The sequence below is a fragment of the Rhodotorula graminis genome (genome assembly GCF_001329695.1).
Source record: "Rhodotorula graminis WP1 unplaced genomic scaffold RHOBAscaffold_5, whole genome shotgun sequence".
Taxonomy (NCBI): Eukaryota; Fungi; Basidiomycota; class Microbotryomycetes; order Sporidiobolales; family Sporidiobolaceae; genus Rhodotorula; species Rhodotorula graminis.
Window position 1 is genome coordinate 1,360,036 of NW_017264932.1, and position 18,717 is coordinate 1,378,752.

The 18,717-nt window shown below is 68.0% G+C and overlaps 8 protein-coding genes across 8 annotated transcripts; 5 read left to right on the top strand and 3 right to left on the bottom strand.

Annotated features, from left to right (window-relative positions):
- Positions 1 to 445: 445 nt before the first annotated feature.
- Positions 446 to 4,918, top strand: RHOBADRAFT_14116 (uncharacterized protein; the record flags this gene model as incomplete). Its single annotated transcript, XM_018412183.1, has 16 exons — positions 446 to 535; positions 706 to 803; positions 1,577 to 1,844; positions 1,923 to 2,048; positions 2,133 to 2,234; positions 2,309 to 2,445; positions 2,478 to 2,479; positions 2,523 to 2,791; positions 2,909 to 3,014; positions 3,083 to 3,225; positions 3,318 to 3,595; positions 3,683 to 3,812; positions 3,895 to 3,978; positions 4,060 to 4,255; positions 4,336 to 4,484; positions 4,565 to 4,918. Coding segments are annotated over 16 exons (2,532 nt in total), but the record flags the coding sequence as incomplete, so codon positions are not given.
- A 467-nt stretch (positions 4,919 to 5,385) lies between these two features.
- On the top strand, positions 5,386 to 6,710 carry RHOBADRAFT_53086 (uncharacterized protein; the record flags this gene model as incomplete). Its single annotated transcript, XM_018416663.1, has 4 exons — positions 5,386 to 5,699; positions 5,777 to 5,957; positions 6,053 to 6,090; positions 6,157 to 6,710. The coding sequence occupies 4 exons, from the start codon at positions 5,386 to 5,388 to the stop codon at positions 6,674 to 6,676; spliced, it is 1,053 nt and encodes a 350-aa protein (XP_018272145.1). The 3' UTR covers positions 6,677 to 6,710.
- A 274-nt stretch (positions 6,711 to 6,984) lies between these two features.
- RHOBADRAFT_53087 (uncharacterized protein) lies at positions 6,985 to 8,773 on the top strand (the record flags this gene model as incomplete). The annotated part of the gene is made up of 5 exons (XM_018416664.1): positions 6,985 to 7,084; positions 7,156 to 7,619; positions 7,678 to 8,220; positions 8,287 to 8,478; positions 8,546 to 8,773. The coding sequence occupies 5 exons, from the start codon at positions 6,985 to 6,987 to the stop codon at positions 8,771 to 8,773; spliced, it is 1,527 nt and encodes a 508-aa protein (XP_018272146.1).
- A 680-nt stretch (positions 8,774 to 9,453) lies between these two features.
- RHOBADRAFT_53088 (uncharacterized protein) lies at positions 9,454 to 10,642 on the bottom strand (the record flags this gene model as incomplete). The annotated part of the gene is made up of 6 exons (XM_018416665.1): positions 9,454 to 9,594; positions 9,723 to 9,853; positions 9,984 to 10,091; positions 10,183 to 10,219; positions 10,310 to 10,431; positions 10,512 to 10,642. 6 exons carry the CDS (start codon positions 10,640 to 10,642, stop codon positions 9,485 to 9,487), a joined length of 639 nt encoding a protein of 212 aa, XP_018272147.1. The 3' UTR covers positions 9,454 to 9,484.
- Positions 10,643 to 10,856: 214 nt separating this feature from the next.
- On the top strand, positions 10,857 to 12,021 carry RHOBADRAFT_21819 (uncharacterized protein; the record flags this gene model as incomplete). The annotated part of the gene is made up of 3 exons (XM_018412561.1): positions 10,857 to 10,941; positions 11,000 to 11,061; positions 11,155 to 12,021. The coding sequence occupies 3 exons, from the start codon at positions 10,857 to 10,859 to the stop codon at positions 12,019 to 12,021; spliced, it is 1,014 nt and encodes a 337-aa protein (XP_018272148.1).
- A 55-nt stretch (positions 12,022 to 12,076) lies between these two features.
- RHOBADRAFT_35889 (uncharacterized protein) lies at positions 12,077 to 14,256 on the bottom strand. The gene is made up of 11 exons (XM_018413314.1): positions 14,204 to 14,256; positions 14,055 to 14,120; positions 13,837 to 13,965; positions 13,571 to 13,671; positions 13,315 to 13,492; positions 13,146 to 13,241; positions 12,880 to 13,069; positions 12,751 to 12,778; positions 12,647 to 12,691; positions 12,506 to 12,568; positions 12,077 to 12,433 (listed from the first exon to the last, which is right to left on the bottom strand). Exons 3-11 carry the CDS (start codon positions 13,883 to 13,885, stop codon positions 12,110 to 12,112), a joined length of 1,074 nt encoding a protein of 357 aa, XP_018272149.1. The 5' UTR covers positions 13,886 to 13,965; positions 14,055 to 14,120; positions 14,204 to 14,256; the 3' UTR covers positions 12,077 to 12,109.
- A 556-nt stretch (positions 14,257 to 14,812) lies between these two features.
- Positions 14,813 to 16,669, bottom strand: RHOBADRAFT_43541 (uncharacterized protein; the record flags this gene model as incomplete). The annotated part of the gene is made up of 1 exon (XM_018414237.1): positions 14,813 to 16,669. One exon carries the CDS (start codon positions 16,667 to 16,669, stop codon positions 14,813 to 14,815), a length of 1,857 nt encoding a protein of 618 aa, XP_018272150.1.
- Positions 16,670 to 17,090: 421 nt separating this feature from the next.
- RHOBADRAFT_35891 (uncharacterized protein) lies at positions 17,091 to 18,624 on the top strand (the record flags this gene model as incomplete). The annotated part of the gene is made up of 6 exons (XM_018413315.1): positions 17,091 to 17,384; positions 17,459 to 17,532; positions 17,609 to 17,716; positions 17,915 to 18,047; positions 18,096 to 18,233; positions 18,303 to 18,624. The coding sequence occupies 6 exons, from the start codon at positions 17,091 to 17,093 to the stop codon at positions 18,546 to 18,548; spliced, it is 993 nt and encodes a 330-aa protein (XP_018272151.1). The 3' UTR covers positions 18,549 to 18,624.
- Positions 18,625 to 18,717: the final 93 nt, after the last annotated feature.

An 18,717-nucleotide genomic window follows, 5' to 3' on the forward strand; every position in this document is an offset into this window, starting at 1 on the left:
GGGGCTTCTGGCGAGCAGCGGGTGCTGTGGGTGACAGCGAGAGCGAGACGCCGCCCGTCTCATCTCGGTCGACCAACAGCTGCGTTCAACTCTGCCCGACACCGCCAGACCGCGCCCGCTATGGCGCAGGACCACTCGAGGGCCATCATCCACTCGCTCTTCTCCCAACAGCCCGGGTCGCCTCATCCTCGTCCGTCTCCCCCCTCCTGCCTCCCTCCCCCGCTCGACCCTGGCCACTCACACACCCGCCCGTGCAGCGCAAGAGTCCTTCCTCGCCTACTGCCAGACCTTTGAGGACCAGCCCGGGTCCACCCAGCGCAAAGCCCGCTTCCTCATCCTCGCAGGTCCGTCTCCCTCCTCCCCCACCTCGCTCGGCTTCACCCAGCTCGACACTCGCTCACGCCCCTCGCCTTGCCACACAGCTCAACGCGATGGAAGGTGCAGGCTCCACAAGGCCAAGCAGAACGTCAACGGCAGCTTCTCGATCGGCAAGACCTGGTCCCTCGACGACCTCCAGCGAGTCGAGGTCGGCAAGGTGCGTCCCTCGTCGTGCCCCTGTCTCTCCTGCACGACTTGGCACTGACCCTTGCTCCCATCGTCCACAGCGTCTCGTCTCGGGCCGCATGCAGGTCCGTTGCACCCTCGTTAACTCAAAGCCCTGTCCAGCCCTGGACCTCGCTTACGCCCTCCCTCGGCCGCACGCAGCCCCTCGAGTTCACCCTGATCATCAACAGCAAGACGTACCGCTACGAGACCGAGCTGCCGTCGTCGCACCAGGCCCAGTTCCTCGTTACCCTCGTCCGGTGCTGGCGCCGGTACATGACGGGTGCGTCCTCATCTCCTCCCCCTCTCTCTGCCTCGTTCCCTCCTGACCAACCCTTCCTGCGCGCACAGGCATCGGTCGTTCGCCAAATGATCTCGTCCTTGTCGGCTTCTCGGTCGACACGCCCGCGCAACAAGCGGCGGCTGCCGCCGCAGCGCAGCAACCGCCGCCTCCTCATCAGCAGCAGCAGCAGCAGCAGCAACAGCGACCGCCCGCATCGGCTATGCCGCCGCCGTCTCGTCTGACTCGGGCACCCGCACCATCAGCCAGCACCGCACCGCTCACCGCCTCGGCCCGGTCCGAGTACGGCCCTCCCCCGCCAAGCACGGCCGCCTCGTCCTCCTCTCGCCCTTCGACCTCGTCCTCGCGTCAAGGCTCGTTCAACGAGCGCGACCGCCCTCCTGCAGGCGGCACCTCGGCGCCTCGACCAGGCCCGAGCCAGCCGCAGCCCGGCCCACCGCCGACGCAACAGCAGCAGCAGCAGCCCCGTCCGCCATCCCCTCGGCGCGCCGCCGCTCCCGCACCGGCACCTGCACCGACCATCACGGTCGCTGCGGCAGCCGCGGCAAGCGCGTCGACGAGCACGCTCGCGCCGGTGGCGTCGCAGCGCCGGCCGTCGGGCGTCGCGCCGGACGCTCGACCGGGCCCGCCGCCCGTCGCCGGCGGCAGCAGCAGCAGCGGCCTGCGCGTCGACGTGTCGTCGGGTCCTGGCGGCGCGGGAGCGCGCCCTGGGTCGGCCGGCTCGGGCTCGAGCGCCGGTCGCCCGCCCGTGTCGCCCTCGGGCCCGATGCCGCTGTCGGCCGTGAGCCGCAAGGCGGCCGAGGAGCACATCGACGACGACGCCGTGCTCGCCAACGTCGAGGAGATGCTCGAGGGGTTCGAGTGGCGCGGGACGGGCGGGCTCGGGTTGGGCTTGGACGGCGTCGCCGGTGGGGGAGGCGGAGGAGGGGCGGGCAGGGGCAAGAGCAAGGCGGACGAGATCGAGAAGCGGCTCGTTGGCGAACTCAAGGCGCTCGAGGCGGTGCGTCGACTGCTCCCTCTCGTCGCGCTCGACTCGAGGACGGACCGGACCGACTGACCCCCTCGCGCACGCCCGCAGGCCTCGATCCACGCCATCATGGAGTCGGACGACCGCGTCGTCGGCGTCGTCAAGCAGCTCGACGATGCCCTCGCAGAGCTCGACAAGATGGACCTCATGATCGGCCTGTACAAGACGCAGCTCAACGTGCGTCGCGCTCGATTGCGTCCTCGTCGGCCTCGTCTCTCGTTCGAGGGGCGACACTGACTCAACTCGTCCGTTCGCCTGCAGCTCATGACGGACGACATCGCGCACATCGAGTCGCAGAACCGGGGCCTGCAGGTCCAGACGTCCAATCAGCGCGCGCTCCTCTCCGAGCTCGACAAGCTCATGGTGCGTCCTCCTCCCCCTTCCTCTCTCTCTCTCTCCTCGTCGCCTGTCACTAACTCTTACCCTCTCTCCCGCAGTCGACGATCCACATCCCCGACCACGACCTGACGGCGCTCGCGCAAGAGTCGCTCGAGAGCCAGCAGGGCATCGAGAAGCTCGAGCGCAGCGTCGTGTCCCTGTACAAGGCGCTCCTGAGCACTCGCGACACGGGCGCGTCCCCTCTCCTTCCCTCTGAGTCGGCGTGAGTCGTCAAGGAGCATGCCCTGACGCTCGAGCCCCACCCACGTGCAGCTGTCGGCGACATGGCCGCCGCGTCCGAGCGGGTCGGCGAGTACCGCGCCAAGGCGCAGCAGTTCTCAAAGCGCGTGTTCGACTTCCTCAGCATCATGTTCAAGTTTCAGGTCGACCAGGTCCTCAACCCCAAGGACGCCGGCGCCGCCGCGCGCGACAAGGGCCGCCTCAAGAGCCACGCCGCCATGGAGGACTTTCTCGGCCGGTACTGCGGGTTGATGCTCTTTGTCAAGGAGATCGACCAGCAGCGGTACCAGCTCATCTGCAGTGTGCGTCGCAGCGGGTTCCTCCTCTCGGTCGCCTGGCTCGAGCAGGGCGCCGTCGAGTGGTCGGCTCGAGCCTTGATGGCCTTGCGGAACTCGCTCACGCTCCTCCTTCCCTCGCAGGCCTACTTCACGGCGATGAGCGACCTGCACCGGCAAGAGATCCAGGGCCTCATGAACTTGCTCAAGAGTCAGGTCAAGAAGGCGACCGACGACGAGCTCGAGGCCAGTGCGTCGCGACGTTCTCCCTCCTTCTCCTCGAGCCCCACCCGATCCACGAGACGGCGCTCACACAAGTACTCGTGCGCGCAGGCTTCGTGATCAAGGACAGCCCGACGATGCGGCAGCAGTCGATGCGGCGGGTCGGCACGATCGCGCGCGCACCGCTCGAGGGTGGCAAGAAGGACAAGGACAAGGACGGCAAGCTCACGGGCAGCGAGGTGCGTCGACTCGATCTCTCGCTCTATCGGGCTCTCGTTGCCGCCGGCAGGACCGTCTTGACGCTCGACCCTTCCCTCCCGCCCCGGCGCAGGCGTTCGCTCAAGCGCTCCACCAGGTCACGCCGCACCTCGCTCGCGAGCAGGGCTTCATCTCGGACTTTCTCCACATCAACCCGCTCGACGCGTCCATCACGTTCGCCGACTACATGTCGCTCGAGACGTTCTTCCGCCGCGGCGCGACGAGCTACCTCGCGCAGCAGGCGCAAAAGGGCCAGCTGCGCGACATCCGGTCGGCCATGGAGGTCGTCTTTGGGTTCCTTGAGGGCGAGATGCGTGACTGGATCGACGCCGTGCTGCAGAAGGACTCGGCGTGCGTCGCGCGTTCCTCTTCTCCTCTCCTCCTCCCTCTCGCCTCCTGCCGGGGCGACCTTGACCTGACGTGCCCCTCGACTCGCAGCCAGATCGTCGGCATCCTCGCCGTCCTCGACCGGTTCGTGCTCCGCGCCGACGAGGGCAACAACGAGTTCTTCAAGCGCGTCCTCCAGAAGCAGTACCAGCGGTCCCTCCTCGCCCTCGAGCGGTCCTGCGTGCGTCCTCCTCTCTCCCTCTCGGTCTTCCGACTGCGTCGACGGTGTACTGACTCAGTCTCGTCGGGTTCTACTTGCGCAGAAGGAGCAGATCCGCAGCATCGAGCAGACCAAGCTCACGCTCAAGAAGCGCAAAGGCGTCGTGCCCTTTGTCCGGGTCTTCCCGGTCCGCCCTCTTCCTCTCTCTCTCTCCTTCGTTCCGGCACAGAGCGAGCGCGACACTGACCGTCGTCGCCGTCGCCCGCAGCTCTTCGTCGCCCGCATCGAGGCGCAACTCGACGGCGCCGACTCGCTCAACATCCGCCAGGTCATCGACGGCCACTACGAGCGCATCGTCGCGTCGATCTTCGACTGCCTCCAGCAGATGGCCAAGATGGACGGCGAGGGGCAGGGCACCCAGGGCGAGGGCAAGGACCAGCTCAACTACCACGTCATCCTCATCGGTCCGTCGCCACGCTCTCTTGGTCTCGCCGTGCCTCGGACGGGCACGAGCTGACACCTTAGATGCCGCGAACGCGCGCAGAAAACATGCACCACATCATCACCGTCTTCTCGACCAAGCAGCGCGTCGTCGCGCTCGGGCCCTTTGTCTCGGCCGCTCGCGCCAAGTACGACCAGAACCTCGCCGCCTACATCCGCCTCATCTTGCGCCGCCCTCTCGCACGTCAACTCGTGCGTCTCATCCTCTCTCTCCCTCTCGTCGGCGTGATAGCCGAGCAGGATCCTGACGCTGCCCAACCCTCGTCGACCAGGACTGGTTCGCCGGCCTCGAGCAGCTCCTGCGCACGACGCCGCCGACCGAGGTGTCGCTCCACTCGGCCTACACGCGCTCGTCGCTGCGCCGCATCACGGCCGAGACCCGCGCCAAGGACCTGCGCAAGGCGATCGAGGCCCTGTACAAGCGCGTCGACAAGCACTTTGGCGCCGAGGTCGTCAACCAGGCGGCGCAGCAGAAGGACGTGCTCAAGACGGTGTGGAAGGCGTGCGAGGACGAGCTCGTGAGGCTCGTCGCCGAGTGGAAGGCGCTCATCGCCAAGTGCTACCCTGTGCGTCCTCGCCCTCTCTTCCCTTCCTCCTCTCTACGTCCTCATCTCGGCGTTGACTGACCCTCTTTCCTCGTCCCCTCTCCTCTCCATATGTCTTCGATGCGCACGCAGGACGACAAGGGCGGCGGCCTCGAGGTCGGCAGGCAAGAGCTGCACACCTTCTTCTCGAACGCTCAGCTGTCGCCGCGCTAGGACCCTTCTCCCACTCTCTCGCACGGCCTCACGACTGTAGATCTCGACGATGTTGCGCATTTGCAGTGCACCTGTTGTACCAGGCCGCAGCGAGTCAAGAGAGGCGAGAGCGGAGGGTCGCGGTTGGCGCGTTGCCGCGAAGGTCCGCCGAAGGTGCCGTCCGCTCGCTTGACTCTGTCCCTCGACGAGCGCCTCACGCCTGGTGCCCTGCTGCGCTCCTCTGCTCCTGCGACTCTCTCCAGCACACCCTCCCTCGAGCCGGCCTCGCCCCCTTGTCCTCGCTCCCCCCCACTCTCGTCGCACCTCGACCTCGCACCTCGACCGCACCGCGCATCATGGCAGACGGCTGGCCGTTGGACCCGTGGGTCCAGCAGAAGCTCTCGCCCGAGCAGACTGAGCAGTACCTCGACCGCCTCGCCCTCCCCCGCACCCTCATCAGCGAGCCGCCGTCACTCGACCTCCTCACCCGGGTCCTCGTCTCGCACCTCGAGCAGGTCGCCAAGGACACGACGCCGCTGCACGTCCCCGAGGAGCAATGGGACGGGCCGAGCACGCCGATTCGCCTCTCGTCGGCCTTCACCAACATGCCCGAGTCGACCGGCGCGTTCGACCGGGTCGTCCTGCAGCGCAAGGGCGCCTTCTGCTTTGCGTGAGTCCCCAGTCCTCACATTCTCCTGCGGTCTCGATCGAGACACGAGCGGCGCTGACTCAACCTCGCCATCACAGGATCAACGCCGTCTTCGCCGCCCTCCTGCGCTCGCTCGGCTTTCGAGTGTCGGAGCTCGCCGGCCGCACGTTCAAGGACCTCGGCCACGACCCGGACAAGAAGCCTGAGGGGTGGAAGTGGGGCACTTTGACGCACGAGTTGCTCGTCGCCGACTGGCCGGGCAGTGACGGTCGCTGGGTGGTGCGTCCCTTTCTCTCTCTCTCTCTCTCTCTCTCTCTTTCCCTGCGCCTCGCCTCGTGCGCTCTCAAGACTTACGTGTCGCTCCACATCTGCAGGTCGACGGCGCTTGGGGCCCTTGGAGCTGTTCGGTCCCGTACGGCTACTCTCGCGCCGTTTCTGTTCTCGAGCGGGCACTGACACGGCTCCCCCCTTCCCGCAGGATCAAGCTCGAGGACGGCGCGCAAACCCTCGGCCTCAACCCGTACGAGGGCTTCCAGCTTCGACACGAGCTCATCCCGCTCGGGCCGACCCAGGCGCAGCCGATCGACAATGCGCCCGGCTGGACGCTGTACCGGTTCATCCCTCCTCCCGTCACGCCGCTCTCCCTCCCTATCACCGCCTCGCCCGACATGGGCTTTTGGTCGCCCCTCTTCCACTTCCACCTCCTGTCGCTCCCCCTCGCCGACTTCCGCCTGTACCACCACTTCTCGGCGTCGCACGAGCTCGCGAGCTTCACGGCCTTCTTCCTCGTCACTCGCCTCCTGCCCGGCACCGGCGGCGCCCGACGGTCGCTCATGTACGCCGACAAGGAGGGCCTGCCGAGGCGGGCAAAGGTGTACACGACGGGCGGGACCGAGGGGAAGGGGAGCCTCGAGGGCAGGGACGTCGAGTGGGTCGACATGGAGACGGGCCCGATGAAGGAGTACCTGCGGCGCGAGTTTGGCTTCGGCTTCCCGTAGACGTCCTAGACTTGCAGTAGAGCCGTTTCACCACACGAGAGAGCATCGCAAGCTGGCGAGCGAGCAGTTCTCGAGGTCGGCGAGCTGGCTCGGCTCGAAACAGGTGCGTCTCTCTTCCTCCGTCTCGCTCGCCCACCCTGCCCGTACAGTCCCTGACGTTGCCTGCCTCCTCACGACAGCTCTGCAGCTTCGAGCGAGCCTGTGCGCGAGGAGAGCAACCGGAGGACCGAGCGCCCCTCCCCCTCCCCGCACTGCGCCCTCTCTCCCTCTCCGCCCTCTCTCGCTCCTCCCTGTCACTCGCCATCGCCATGAGCGCATCAGTACCACTACAAGCACCCGTCATCGGCTCGCTGTGGCCCGAGTCGGACCCCAAGACGTTCCTCGAGATCCAGTTCCGCACGCGCGCTCGTGCGTCCTCCTCCCTCTTCACCTCGCTCGCTCCTCCCCCGCCCTCAGAGCTGACACTGTTGCCCACCAAGTCGTCGAGGGCTTCTCGCTCGCCTGGGACGACACGGCGCCCGAGGGCGTCCACACGTTCTACTGCTTCGAGACGCCGACAGTCGACGGCGTCGACTCGTGTCCGTGCGCCTGGACGATCGCCCACGACCCCAAGACCGGCGTCTACCGCACGACGAGCTCCAGCTTCACCCACGCGCACCCTCCAGTCCCTGTCGAGTCCAAGGAGCACCGCGAGATCGTCAAGGACCAGCGCGAGTTCCTCGTCGAGGCGGTCGCCGACCTCGAGGAGACGGCGACAGCTCGCTTCGACCAGCTGCGCAAGCTGTCGAGCTACCGCGTCGGTCTCGAGCCACTACCGGGCCCGTCGCCGTCGGTCCAGCAGCAGGTCATCGTGCGGGACCTCGCCGTCGCCGTCGGCGAGCTGCGGGCTCGCGGGTTCGAGCTCAAGATGCGCCTCGAGGACCGTCCCGTTAACGACTATCCGGTGCGTGGCCCACTTTTAGTCGAGATCGAGTCGATCCTGACCCGTCTAGCGCGCGCAGACCGTCAGCACCTTCGACGCCCCGCCTCCTCCTTTGGCCCCGCTCGAGCCCGTCCGGCGTCCTGTTTCCGCCAAGGCCGCCATCGCCTCCACACGCCCTCCTTCCCTCGTCCCCATCCCTACGAGCGCCCCAAGCTCCACGCCCTCCCTCGTCGGCGAGCTCCCGTTCTCGCGTTTGCGCACGTTCCCACCGCCGACTCGCCCTCGCTCCTCCTCCACCGCCTCCTCTCGCCGCAGCCCCCTTCTCTTCCTCAACTGGTCGCAGTTCGAGAACGCGGTCGAGGCGCTCGCGTCGAGCCAGGGCTTCCAGGTCGGCGTGCGCGAGATCGAGGTCGACGACGACGCGCTCGCGCTCGGCTGCACCGAGCCGGGCTGCACGTGGCGCGTCGCCGTCGCGCACGCGTCCGGTGCCGAGCGCGTCGTCGTCGCCGAGAAGACGTGCTACCAGCACAAGCACGCCGAGCCGGTACGCAAGCGCAGGGCGGGCGAGAAGGCGTCGAGCGGCGGGTCGGCCAAGGGCAAAGGGCTCGTCAAGGCGGACAAGGTGCGCCCTCGCCGTCCACCTCCCTTCTACGCGATCCCGAGCCTCACGCTATCACTCCTGGCGCAGAAGAAGAAGAAGAGCGTCACGTTCAAGGAGCCGACCCCGCCGCTTGCGCCCGCGGTCGCCGCCTCGACGCCGCACAAGCGCCAGCAGATGCGCCGCAAGGCGACGAGGGCGCCCATCGTCGAGGACGAGGCGAACGAGTCGGACGACGACGCCGACTGCGTCTTTGTCGGCAAGACTGAGCGGGACGACTTGGTCCGTCTCTATTGCTTCTTCCCCTCGGACTCGCTCGATCACTCTCTTGACTCTATCGGACCCGCAGAAGCACGTCGCCTCGTCCATCCCCAAGGCCTCGGCCGTCACCGCGGCGCCGTCCTCGTTCAAGGCGCCGGCGCCCGCCTCGAGCCGACTCGCCCTCGCCGACTCGCACAACGTCCACTCACCCGCCTCGCCGTTCGGCCCTTCACGCCTGCCTATCGGAAGCGTGTACGACCCTGCTCCCTTCTACGGCTCGTCGACGGCGAGCGTCGGGCCTATGCCCTCGCTCTAGCTCGACGGCCCGAGCGGCTCGAGCGGCGAGCGGCGCGGCGAGAGGTCGGGGGCTGCAACGGGCGGAGCGCAGCAGCTTGACGTCGGGAGCATGTCGTGCGTCGAGGGAGCGTCGGTCGGAGGAGCTGCGGGCGAGGCTGAGGGAGCTTGAGGCGTTGTCCGGCGAGGAGGGCTGGCTTGACGCATGCGACGGGGGACGCGAGGGCGATGTTTAGGTCTGGAATGCAGGGCCATCGTCGAGTACACGTCTCGATCGGTCGATCGAGCCTTGCACCGTCGAGAAAGAGAGAGGTCTGAGCGCGGGAAACTGTGTCCCTCCTCCAGGACCACCTCTTGGACGCAGAGTCGAGCGGGCACTACCAGAAACGGTCTGCAGATTTGGGCTCATCGTCGAGTACGCGTCTCGATGGGTCAATCGAGCCTTGCACCGTCGAGAAAGAGCGAGGTTACACAGCGAGAAATTCGTCGGGCGAGGCCCGACCGCAAGAGCAAGGAGAATCGCGCGCTCCTCGTCACCGCCTCAGCTGGCGCGAGCTCTCGAGTGTTATCGAGTCGACGCGGAAGACGACAGACCGAGTAGAAGATAGCGCGATGGTGCACCTCGGCCAGGTCGAGGCCCGAGCGCTCGGCAGCTCTCGCGACAGCCGTCGGCTCTCCCCTCTCGCGACGCCGCAGCTAGCGCCCTTATGCATACATTCATCGTTGCACACGCTCAGAAGACGGTGTCCTCGGGCCCGACGACGACGTCTCGTCCGTCGGTCGCACCGCCTGGAAGCTGGATCGACAGCTGCTCTTGGTCGCGCGGCAGGGCCTTGCGCATGTCTGCGAGCGCACACGACGAGGCGGATAGTCAGGAATCGTCGCCGTGCAGACTCTAGAGCCGGCGGGATGAACGTCGTCCTCGTCGCGCGGCGTCCGAGACCGAGAATAAGAGGGAGAGTGAGACGCACCGAACGCGTCCTCGTCCTTCTCGCCCGGCCCGCCACCGTAATACCCTCGCACTCGTCGATAAATCATGTACCCGAGCGACTCGTACAAGCCGATGGCGAGGTTGTTGGACTGTCGCACGAAGAGGTCGACGCTGCGAGGGGTGGGTCGACGAGGGAGTCAGGCCTGCCCGTGCTCCGACTACGACACACAGACGCAGGCTCGAGAGTCTGACATCGCGTGTGACGGTCGAGCGAGAGCGAGACAGCGAAATAGGGACGCACAACCAGCCCTCCTCCTGCTCGCTGACCTTCTCGAGCAGGTCCATCATCATGCTCGCGAGCCCGAGTCGTCGATGTTGTGGCGAGACGGTGATCGCAGAGACGTGCCCGCTGTGACGAGGGCGCAGCGTCAGTACGGGCTGTACCGGGCGTCGAGAACGAGGTGCCCGAAGGTTCAGAAGGGAAGAAAGGATGGACGCACTGCCAGTCTCGCCCTCTACCCTCGGTCTTGCCCATGACTGCGAAGGTTGCAAGAGCGTGTCAGTGTTCGTCGTGGGACTGCTGTCGACGTCTACACGACGTGGGACGCAGAGAGAGCAGAGACGCACCGTAGCCCATGAGCCCGCCGCCCTCGCCGCCGCCGAACCCACCCGTGCTGCTTGTGCCGCCCTGCGCACTCGCCGCGCTCATGTTGACCTCGCGGCCGTCGCCACCCGCCGACTCGACAACGCTGTGGTGGCCGGGCGAGAGCGCGGGTCCGCCGGCCGGTTAGAAGAGAGGGGAGGAGAGGGCAAGGAGGGGTGGACGCACGAGAAGAGGTCGCCCCAGTGCATGAGGTAGCTCAAGTAATAGCTGACGCCGTACGTCTCTGTCCACACGTCGAGGTTGATGGCGTTGAACTCGAACAGGTCGAGGGCGGAGAAGGGGCGGAGGAGCGACATCGCGAGGCGCTACCGGGGCGGCTCGACGAGTGGCTGCACTGGTCTGGAGAGAGCGGGAGAGCAAGCTGCGCGCCTCGCACGGCCGGCTTGAGAGTGAGGGCGACAGCGAGGCGAGCACTCCCCGCCTTCCCATCAGCTCGTCGTCCTCTCGCTCACACTCGCTCTGAGCCGTGCGCCGCTGCACCAGTCGTACTGCAAACGATCTCCCGCACCAATGAGCCACACGCCGCTCCCGTCGAGCGAGGTCGCCGCCTCGAACCAGGACCCAGTCGTCGTCGTGACTGATGAGCAAAGCACTGGTGCGCACCGCTCTCTGCGTCCCATTGGACGCGACCGAACTGACTCATGCACCTACAGGTGTCCCGTCGTCTAGCCCCGAGCCCGTCGGCGCTGCTGCCCCGCTGTCCTCCTCCTCGCAGGTGCGCCGCACCCTCTTCTCGCATCCTCCCTTCGAGCAGCACGGCTCGTCGCGGCTCAGAGCCCCTCCCTGACCTCCATACTCTCTCACGCAGCCTGGTCGAGGTCTTCCCGACGAGATCATCGACCTCATCCTCGCCCAAGACGTCCTCGACCCCGCCGACCACGGCCGCTGCACCCTCGTCTCGCGCTCGTTCGGCAAGGTCGCGCACGACAAGCTCTACGACAAGGCGACTGTCGTCGTCACGGACGCCGTCGCTGCCCCTTCCCCGATCCTGGGCCAGGTCAGCACTACCACCCTCGACGAGTGGCGCCGACTTGCGCGACCAAACGTGCGCGGGAGCGTGCGCGCCCTGTGCGTCGCATTCATGGACGACGACGAGCTTTGGCACGCAGAAGACGAGCCTCGGGAGCCGACGGGCATCGTGCTCGACCGCGCCGCGCTCGCAGAAGTCGTCGCCGAGCTGCCCCTCCTGCAAGACGTCGAGCTCATCTGGGCGCCAAGCGTCCACCCGACGGTCGTCCTCGATCTCGGCGACCTCAAGAATGTGCGCAGCCTCTCGATGAACCGGTCTCAGCACGCCGTCGTCGCCGCGGCGCCCAACCTCGTCCGGCTCGCCATCCCTCTCTACCTCGAGATGTTCACGCCCACGACGCCGCCGCCTCGCCACCTGCGCAAGCTCTGCATCACGTCCATCGACTCGCGCCTCATCCTCAGGGAGCTCGTCGGCCGCCTCGAGTGGCTCGCGCCGCCGTCGCTCGAGGTTCTCGAGATGCCCCTCGCGTCGACCTCGGCCGCCCTGCTCCTCCCTTTCCTCGAGCGTCACGTCACGCGCGCGCACGCCCTGCGCGAGGTCAAGCTCGACGGCGAGCGCGCCCCGCAGTGGGCGCCGGCCGACCGGGCGGCGCTGGGCAAGCTGGGGCAGGAGAACGGCTTTCGAGTTTCGGGTCCAGGTCTCTAGCACCGTCTCGCCTTGCAAAGCGCATTCTCTCGGTCGTCTGCAGCATCGAGAGCGCGAGAGAAATAAGTCTAGTTGCAGCTGGCGCCGCTCATGCCTCGGTGGCCTCGTCTGCGCCGTCTGCCGACCCGCTCGGACCTTCTCCATCGCCCTCGCCCTCGCCGGCCGCCGCACCCGCACCCGCACCCGCCGCCTTGTTGGTCTTCTTCTTCTTCTTGTTCTTCTTCTTCTTCTCGGCGCCCTCGCCCGGTGCCGCGCCGCCCTCGGCCGCCGTCGAGCCCGCGACGGGCCCGGCCTCCTTTTGCGGGAGCGCCCACCCTGGCGCGGCCGTGAGGACCTCGACGCCCGTCTCGGTGATGAGGAGCGTCTCCTCGAACTGGGCCGAGGCCTTGCCGTCGATGGTGGCGGCGGTCCACTGCGGGCGAGAGCGAGGGCGGGTGTCAGGACGGCGAGGGAGGGGCGAGGAGGGCGAGAGAGCGGGACGCACGTTGTCGGGCCAGTGGACCTCCTTCTGCTGCCCAACGCAGATCATGGGCTCGATCGTGAACGTCTGCGGACGGTGAGAGACGAGGTCAGGAGCTGCTGGCGCGAGGCGCCAACAGAGAGAGGGCGAGAGAGAGAGACGCACCTGGCCCGGCTTCATCGTGCCCGTCGCGCGGTTGCCGGCGTAATGCTGCGCAAGAGAGGTCGTCAGGAGGGCGAGAGACGCTGAGAAGGACGAGAGAGACGCACAGGGATGTTGGGCATGCAGTGGAAGAGCCTGCAGGACGAGAGGGGTGAGCTCGCGAATCTACAACGCCGCGCACGACGAACACCTCGTCGATGCGCACCGAGACTCGAGAGAGAGAGAGTGTGACGCACTGGTTGATGCCGTGGCCGCAGTACGTCTTGTTGCTCTGGAACCCTCGCGCCTTTGCGATTTCCTCGACCTTGGCGCCGATGTCCTGGTACCGCGTCCCGGGCTTGCACATGCGGATCGACTCGTCGAGGCACTCGCGCGCGCACGCGATGACGTCGAGGTTGACCTGCGGGACCGACGAGCCGACCGGGTCTGTCCGAGGGAGGGAAGAAGGACGAGAGAGGGTCAATCGGGCCGACGACGAGGAGGACGCAGAGAAGGGACGCACAGGTGCCGTTGATGTCGCCATGGAAGCCGCCGTGGTACAGGGTCACGTCGAGGTTGAGGATGTCGCCGTCCTCGAGCGGTCGGGCGTCGGGAATGCCTGCGCGCGAGCGACACACGGGTGAGCCTTCTCTCGGCGCGAGAGGCTGATCACGAGGAGGAGGGGGGCGGACCGTGGCAGATGACCTCGTTGATCGACGTGCACACCGAGCGAGGGAAGAGGTGGTAGCCGAGCGGGCTCGGGTACGAGTCGCGCTTCATGCACTCGGCGTGCACGATCTCGTCAATCTCGAGCGTCGTGACGCCCGGCCGAATCGCCGCCGCCGCAATGTCGAGGACCTCCCGGGCGTACTGTGTCGAACGAGGAGGCGAGTCAGTCACGAACGTGTAAAGAGAGAGAGGGGCAAGAGAGAGTGAATGAGGACGCACCCGGCAGACCTTGCGCATGCCCTCGATCTGCTCGGCGTCGAGTACACGACCCTGCTTCTCGGTACCGTTTGCCGCCTTCTCCAACGCCGACGCACCGTTCTCTGTCAATGCGGCACAGGAGGGAGGAACGGCGAGTCAGTGAGGGAACGTCGGGCTCACGTCTCGCAGCCCGTAGGCGATCGTGCGCGCCACCTCCTCGGCCTTGGCGAACGCCCTCCCGCCCCACACGCCGCTCCACCGCTGCCGAGTCGTCGAGAGGAGCTCACTGTCGAGGGCGTAGTCGGGCCGAGGGATGTGGTCGGGCACTTTGCGCATCGGGACGCGCTCGTCCGGGTACACGGCTCGGAGCGCGCCCGTGTACTTGTGGCCCTTGATCGTCTTGAACGGATCCGAGGCTGCGAGGTCGTCGAAGAGGGCACGGGTGGGCGAGGAGGTCAGCTTGACGACCTGGTAGAAGGGTGGGGGAGGAACGGAGAGGACGCACTGCCCGGCGGGAAGTTGTACGACGGCAGGGGCTTGGGCACGTGCTTCTTCTTGACATGGAGCGGGTCTGTGGATCCTCTCGACATACTTTCAGCGAGGGTTTCGTCGCTGGGCGAGCCGAAGCCGAGGAGGCGAGAAAAGGGGACGCACAGTTCTTGGCGAAGCAGAGCTGCGAGCAGAAGAACTGGCCCGGAACGCCGAGTCTGTAGATGTCAGAGAGGACTATCAATTCGTACTGCTCGTCGCATGCCGTTGCGGCGACGAGAGAGCCCCCGGCAGTCCTCATCGCTCAGAGCTCCCTCGACGGGCTCCCTCGCCTCGAACACACGCTCGGGCGGGGCAGAGAGGGGCGGAAAGTGTGACGCACTCCTTGCACTTGGGGCACGCGAGAGTGCCGGCCTTCTTGCCGCAGCCGTTGGCGCATTTCTGGCCCTCGGCGGGAGAGTCGGCAGGCGGCGGCGGGGCGGTCGAGCTCGCGGGTGCGGCGACGCCATTCGAGGCTGCGGCGGTAGAGGTCGACATTGTTGCTCGAGTCTAGGGCGGAGCGAGGCGAGCGGTAAGTGGAGAGAAGCGAGCACCACCGCGGCGGCACGGGCGTGGAAGCTGGCTCGAGCCTGACGACGCTGCGCAAGCTCTCGAGCAGTCGCAGGAGCTCAAAGAGTACTCGCAATACAGACCAAAGAGCGGCGCAAAGACAACAGCCGCGATATGACAACTCGCTCGTCCCCCTCCCCCTCAGAACCCTCCTGCTCGTCCCGCTCACCTGCTCCAGCCCGGCTCGCCGTCGTGCCGCTCGCCCTCGACGACCCCACCGACGAGCTCTCCGCTGCCCTCGGCGTCGACGAGGAGCTCGGCCGCGTGCGCCTCGGCGAGCACGGTCGCCCACCGCCGCGCGCCCTCCTCGGCTTCCTCCTCGCCTGGCGTCGCCGGCGGCACGTCGCTGTCGTCGTCCGCCACGGCGTCGACGTCCCACTCGTCGTCGTCGTCCTGCTCACGCCTCGACCTGCGGGGCCCCTCGCCCGCCGATGACGACCCGCCGACGCTCAGCCCGGGAGAGAGCAGCCCTCGTCCGCTACCGCTCGCCGCCGCGCCGTGCTCTCGCGCGCTCCTGGCCGCACCGCTCGAGGCACCGAGGAGCGCTCCGCTGCGTGACGTCCCCGCACGAGCGGCCGGCGGGTCCTGCAGCGCGAACGGCGCACGAGCCGAGGTCGGGCGCGCCGGCGACGCCGTGCGGCTCGACGACGCGTGCGACGCTGGCGCCGAGCCACGAGGGCGCGACGCGATGCTGCTCGAGGGCGCTGTGGGCCGCGGCGGCGTCCACGCCAGGGCGTACGGCGATAGCGTCGGGTAGTCGCGCCCAGTGGCGGCCGTCGCTCGACGAGGCGTCGCCGACGCCGACGAGCTCGAGCCCGAGGGCGACAGCGGCACGTCCGGGTCGTCCTGCGACGTCTGCGGCCGCGCGCTCTCGCTCGATGCCCGAACGCCCGCACCGCGGCCCGTCGCACCTGCTCGCGGGCCGGCCACCTCGCGCACAACGCGCAGGACCGTCGTCGGCTCGCCGGGTGCTGCTGCGGCGCCGCCGGGGAGCGCGCCGAGGAGGGGCGCGAGCGTCCAGTCCCAGACGAGGCTCTTTGCGCCCCAGGCGTCGCGGCGCAGGGCGACCCACAGGAGGACGAGGCGGACGAGCTCCCAGCGCGCCTCGGCGGCGGCGACGGCGCGGGGCGAGTAGGTCGGCGCGAGGGATGGGTTGGTGAGGCTCGAGGTCGACGGGTAGGCGAAGTAGGACCACGAGAGGGGGAGCGAGGTCGGGAGAGGGTCCCACGGGCGCGAGCGCGGCTGGGGAAAGTTGCCGGCCGCGCGTCGGGTCGGGGCCGCGGGCGACGAGGAGGGGGATGGGTACAGGCGAGGGAAGGCGTACGGGAACGCGGTCCAATAGGCGAGTCGAGGTGCCGGGTCGAGGCGAGGGTACTTGGCGACGAGGGCGCGGCCGGCCCAGCGCAGGCGGAAGAACGAGGGGAGGATCCACAGGCGGACAAAGTGGAGGTAGGTGCGTCGAGCCGACTGGAGGGTGGCGCGCGCTCGAGTCGGGAGGGCGAGGAACGACAGGGCGGACGAGGTGAAGGACGAGGACGGGCCCGACGGGGTCGAGCGGAGGCTGTCGGCGAGCGACAGGGCGGCGAAGAAGAGCCAGAACGACAGGACGTGCTGCGTCTCTTGTGCAGTACCGTCCTCGTCGTCGTCGGGCCGGCCGTGCTGCTTGCCCTCGCCGTCGACGGTCGCCGCTTGTCGCTGCAAGAGGCCGACGGTCCTCGACAGGGCCTCGCCGAGGCCGAGGGCCCACAGGACGGCGCGCCATTGTGCGCGCCACCGGGCGAGGGCAGCTGCAATGGCTGCGAGCGCGAGGGCGACGATGGAGCGCTCCGAGGCGATGCCGAGTCGGAGGAGGAGCGCGGCGGGCCTCGAGGTCAAGAGGGCGGCCTCGAGGCTGGCGAGTCGCGGGAGGACGGGATCGATGACGAGTCGAGGCAGAGGGTGTGCCGGTGCGCGCTGTGCGACGAACGACGCGAGCGGGAGCGTGTGGCCCTCGTGCGAGCGGTCGGCGGGGGTCGTCGCCATGGCGCGTCGACGACGACGAGGTGGGGCGCGCTGCTGGGCCTGGCTCGCTGCGCCGGTTCGTGGTCGGTGCTACTACTGTGCTGGGTGCGTGCGCGCGTGTGGTGTCGAGCGAGAGAGAGGCGCGAGGAGAAGCGGCAAGTCGCCGACCCGGTCCGCACCTCGTCTCGACCCTCGAGCTGCAGGATTGGGTGGACAGAGCTACTCGCAATGCATTCAAACGCGTCACTACAGGGCTGCTCGGACCGCGCAGAGGGAGAGACGCCCGGGTGTCGCCTCGGTCGAACGCTCCTCCGCCTCATCAGCATCTTGCTCCCCGTCCTCATATTCGCTCGCCGAGTCCGCCAGAGCAGTCGCGCTCCACGTCCTCGGCCACACCCGCTCATCCCACCAGAGCAGCGCACACCGAGCGCACTCGACCGCCATGCTCGGCTCGTCCCCCGACGACCCGCTGCGCGCCCTCCACTCGCGCCCCGTCGTCTCGCCCGAAGCGTGCCATGCCGCCTACGAGCACGACCCAGTCGCATTCACCCTGTCGGCCTGTATCTGCATCGGCCTCGTCCTGAGCTACCTCCCGGCGTATTATCGAATCGTCCGCCACCACAACTCGGAGGGCTACTCGCCCTGGTTCCTCCTCCTCGGAGCCACCTCGAGCGCCTCGTCCCTCGCCAACATCGTCACCCTCCAGTGGGGCCAGGTTGCGTGCTGCCAGTACTTCGTGCGTCCCCCTCTTCTCTCGGCCTCGAGCGCGCCGGCAACCCAGACTGACCTCGACACCTGCCCACCTCGCAGTCTGCAGGGCAGTGCTTCGAGTCGGTCCTCGGCATCGGCCAGGTCTTCCTCCAATGGGCAGCGTTCCTCACCCTGTGCGTCTCCTCCAGTTCTTCCCTCGGACCCCCTTCTCTCTCTCTCGCGAGAGCTGACTCCTCCCTCTCTTCGCAGCTTCGTCCTGTACCTCCTGTACTACCCCTTGTCGGGCAAGTACGTGCGCTCGGTGCCGATCACGACCTCGGCCCTTCCCTCGTCGCACCGCCGCCCCAAGCCCTTCCTGTCGTCGCTCGTCCCCGACTTTATGCGGTCGACCACGCCGGCCGACTACGTGCGCGCCGAGCCCACCGGCACGTCCGATACCGGCGACGACTCGGACAGCGACGGCGACGACGCGACGACCGACGGCGAGGGCGCGTTCGACCCGGGCAGCTACATCCTGCCCGGCCAGCTGCGCCGCGGCGAGATCATCCTCTCGAGCCCGTACCGCCACGCCGTGTCGCTCTTCGCCCTCACCATCCTCCACCTCGCCCTGACGGCGCTCACGACCTTTATCCTCCTCCTCACGCTTCCCAAGGCCGAGACGCCGCACCCGGGCGCGCCGCCCAACCCGGTCCCGGGCCACCCGGGCGGCGGCGAGGGGAGGGAGCACCCGAGCGAGAGGGCCGTGCGCGTGTGGGCGACGACGCTCGGGCTCGTCGCGGTCGCGCTCGGGTGCGCCCAGTACGCGCCGCAGCTCGTCCTGACGGCGAGGCGCAGGCTCGTCGGGAGCCTGAGCATCCCCATGATGGCGCTCCAGGTGCGTCCGTTCCTCTCTCTCGTTGCGAGTTCGGCACAGCGTATTGACCTCCCGTTCCCGCACACGCAGACGCCTGGCTCGTTCGTCTTTGTCTACACGCTCGCGGTCCGCCCGGGCGTCAACTTCTCCGGGTGGGCGACCTACTTCGTCACGGGCGTCCTGCAGGGCACGCTCCTCGTCCTGTGCCTCCTCTTCAAGCGGCGCCAGGCGAGACTCGGCGTCGACGACTGGGGCAAGAGCGTCGGGCCGGACGGCGAGAGGGTCGGCGGTGCGGCGGGCGAGAGGGACGCGCTGCTCAGGAGGGGGAGGAGGTAGAGGGGGTAGGGGCGCCTAGAGCAAGAGGGGTCTCGAGACGTTGTTGCAGTTGTACAGCTGTCTGTGCTTGTCTCGCCCCTCGTCTGCGCGAGAGCCTGTGCAGCGAAAGCTCCCCTCGCTGACCGTCGCACGGGGCGGCTCTTCTTGCTCTCAACCTCACCTCTCGAAG

What these genes read in the sequence shown, in the direction of transcription:
- RHOBADRAFT_35889 (XM_018413314.1), bottom strand. Translation starts at nt 13,885, where the DNA reads ATGCGCAAAGTGCCCGACCACATCCCTCGGCCCGACTACGCCCTCGAC. An exon ending in GCCCGACTACGCCCTCGACA is followed by an intron (nt 13,672 to 13,836) that starts GTGAGCTCCTCT and finishes CCGCATTGACAG; the next exon opens with AGAACGGTGCGTCGGCGTTG. An exon ending in TGCGGCCACGGCATCAACCA is followed by an intron (nt 12,779 to 12,879) that starts GTGCGTCACACT and finishes CTCGTCCTGCAG; the next exon opens with GCTCTTCCACTGCATGCCCA.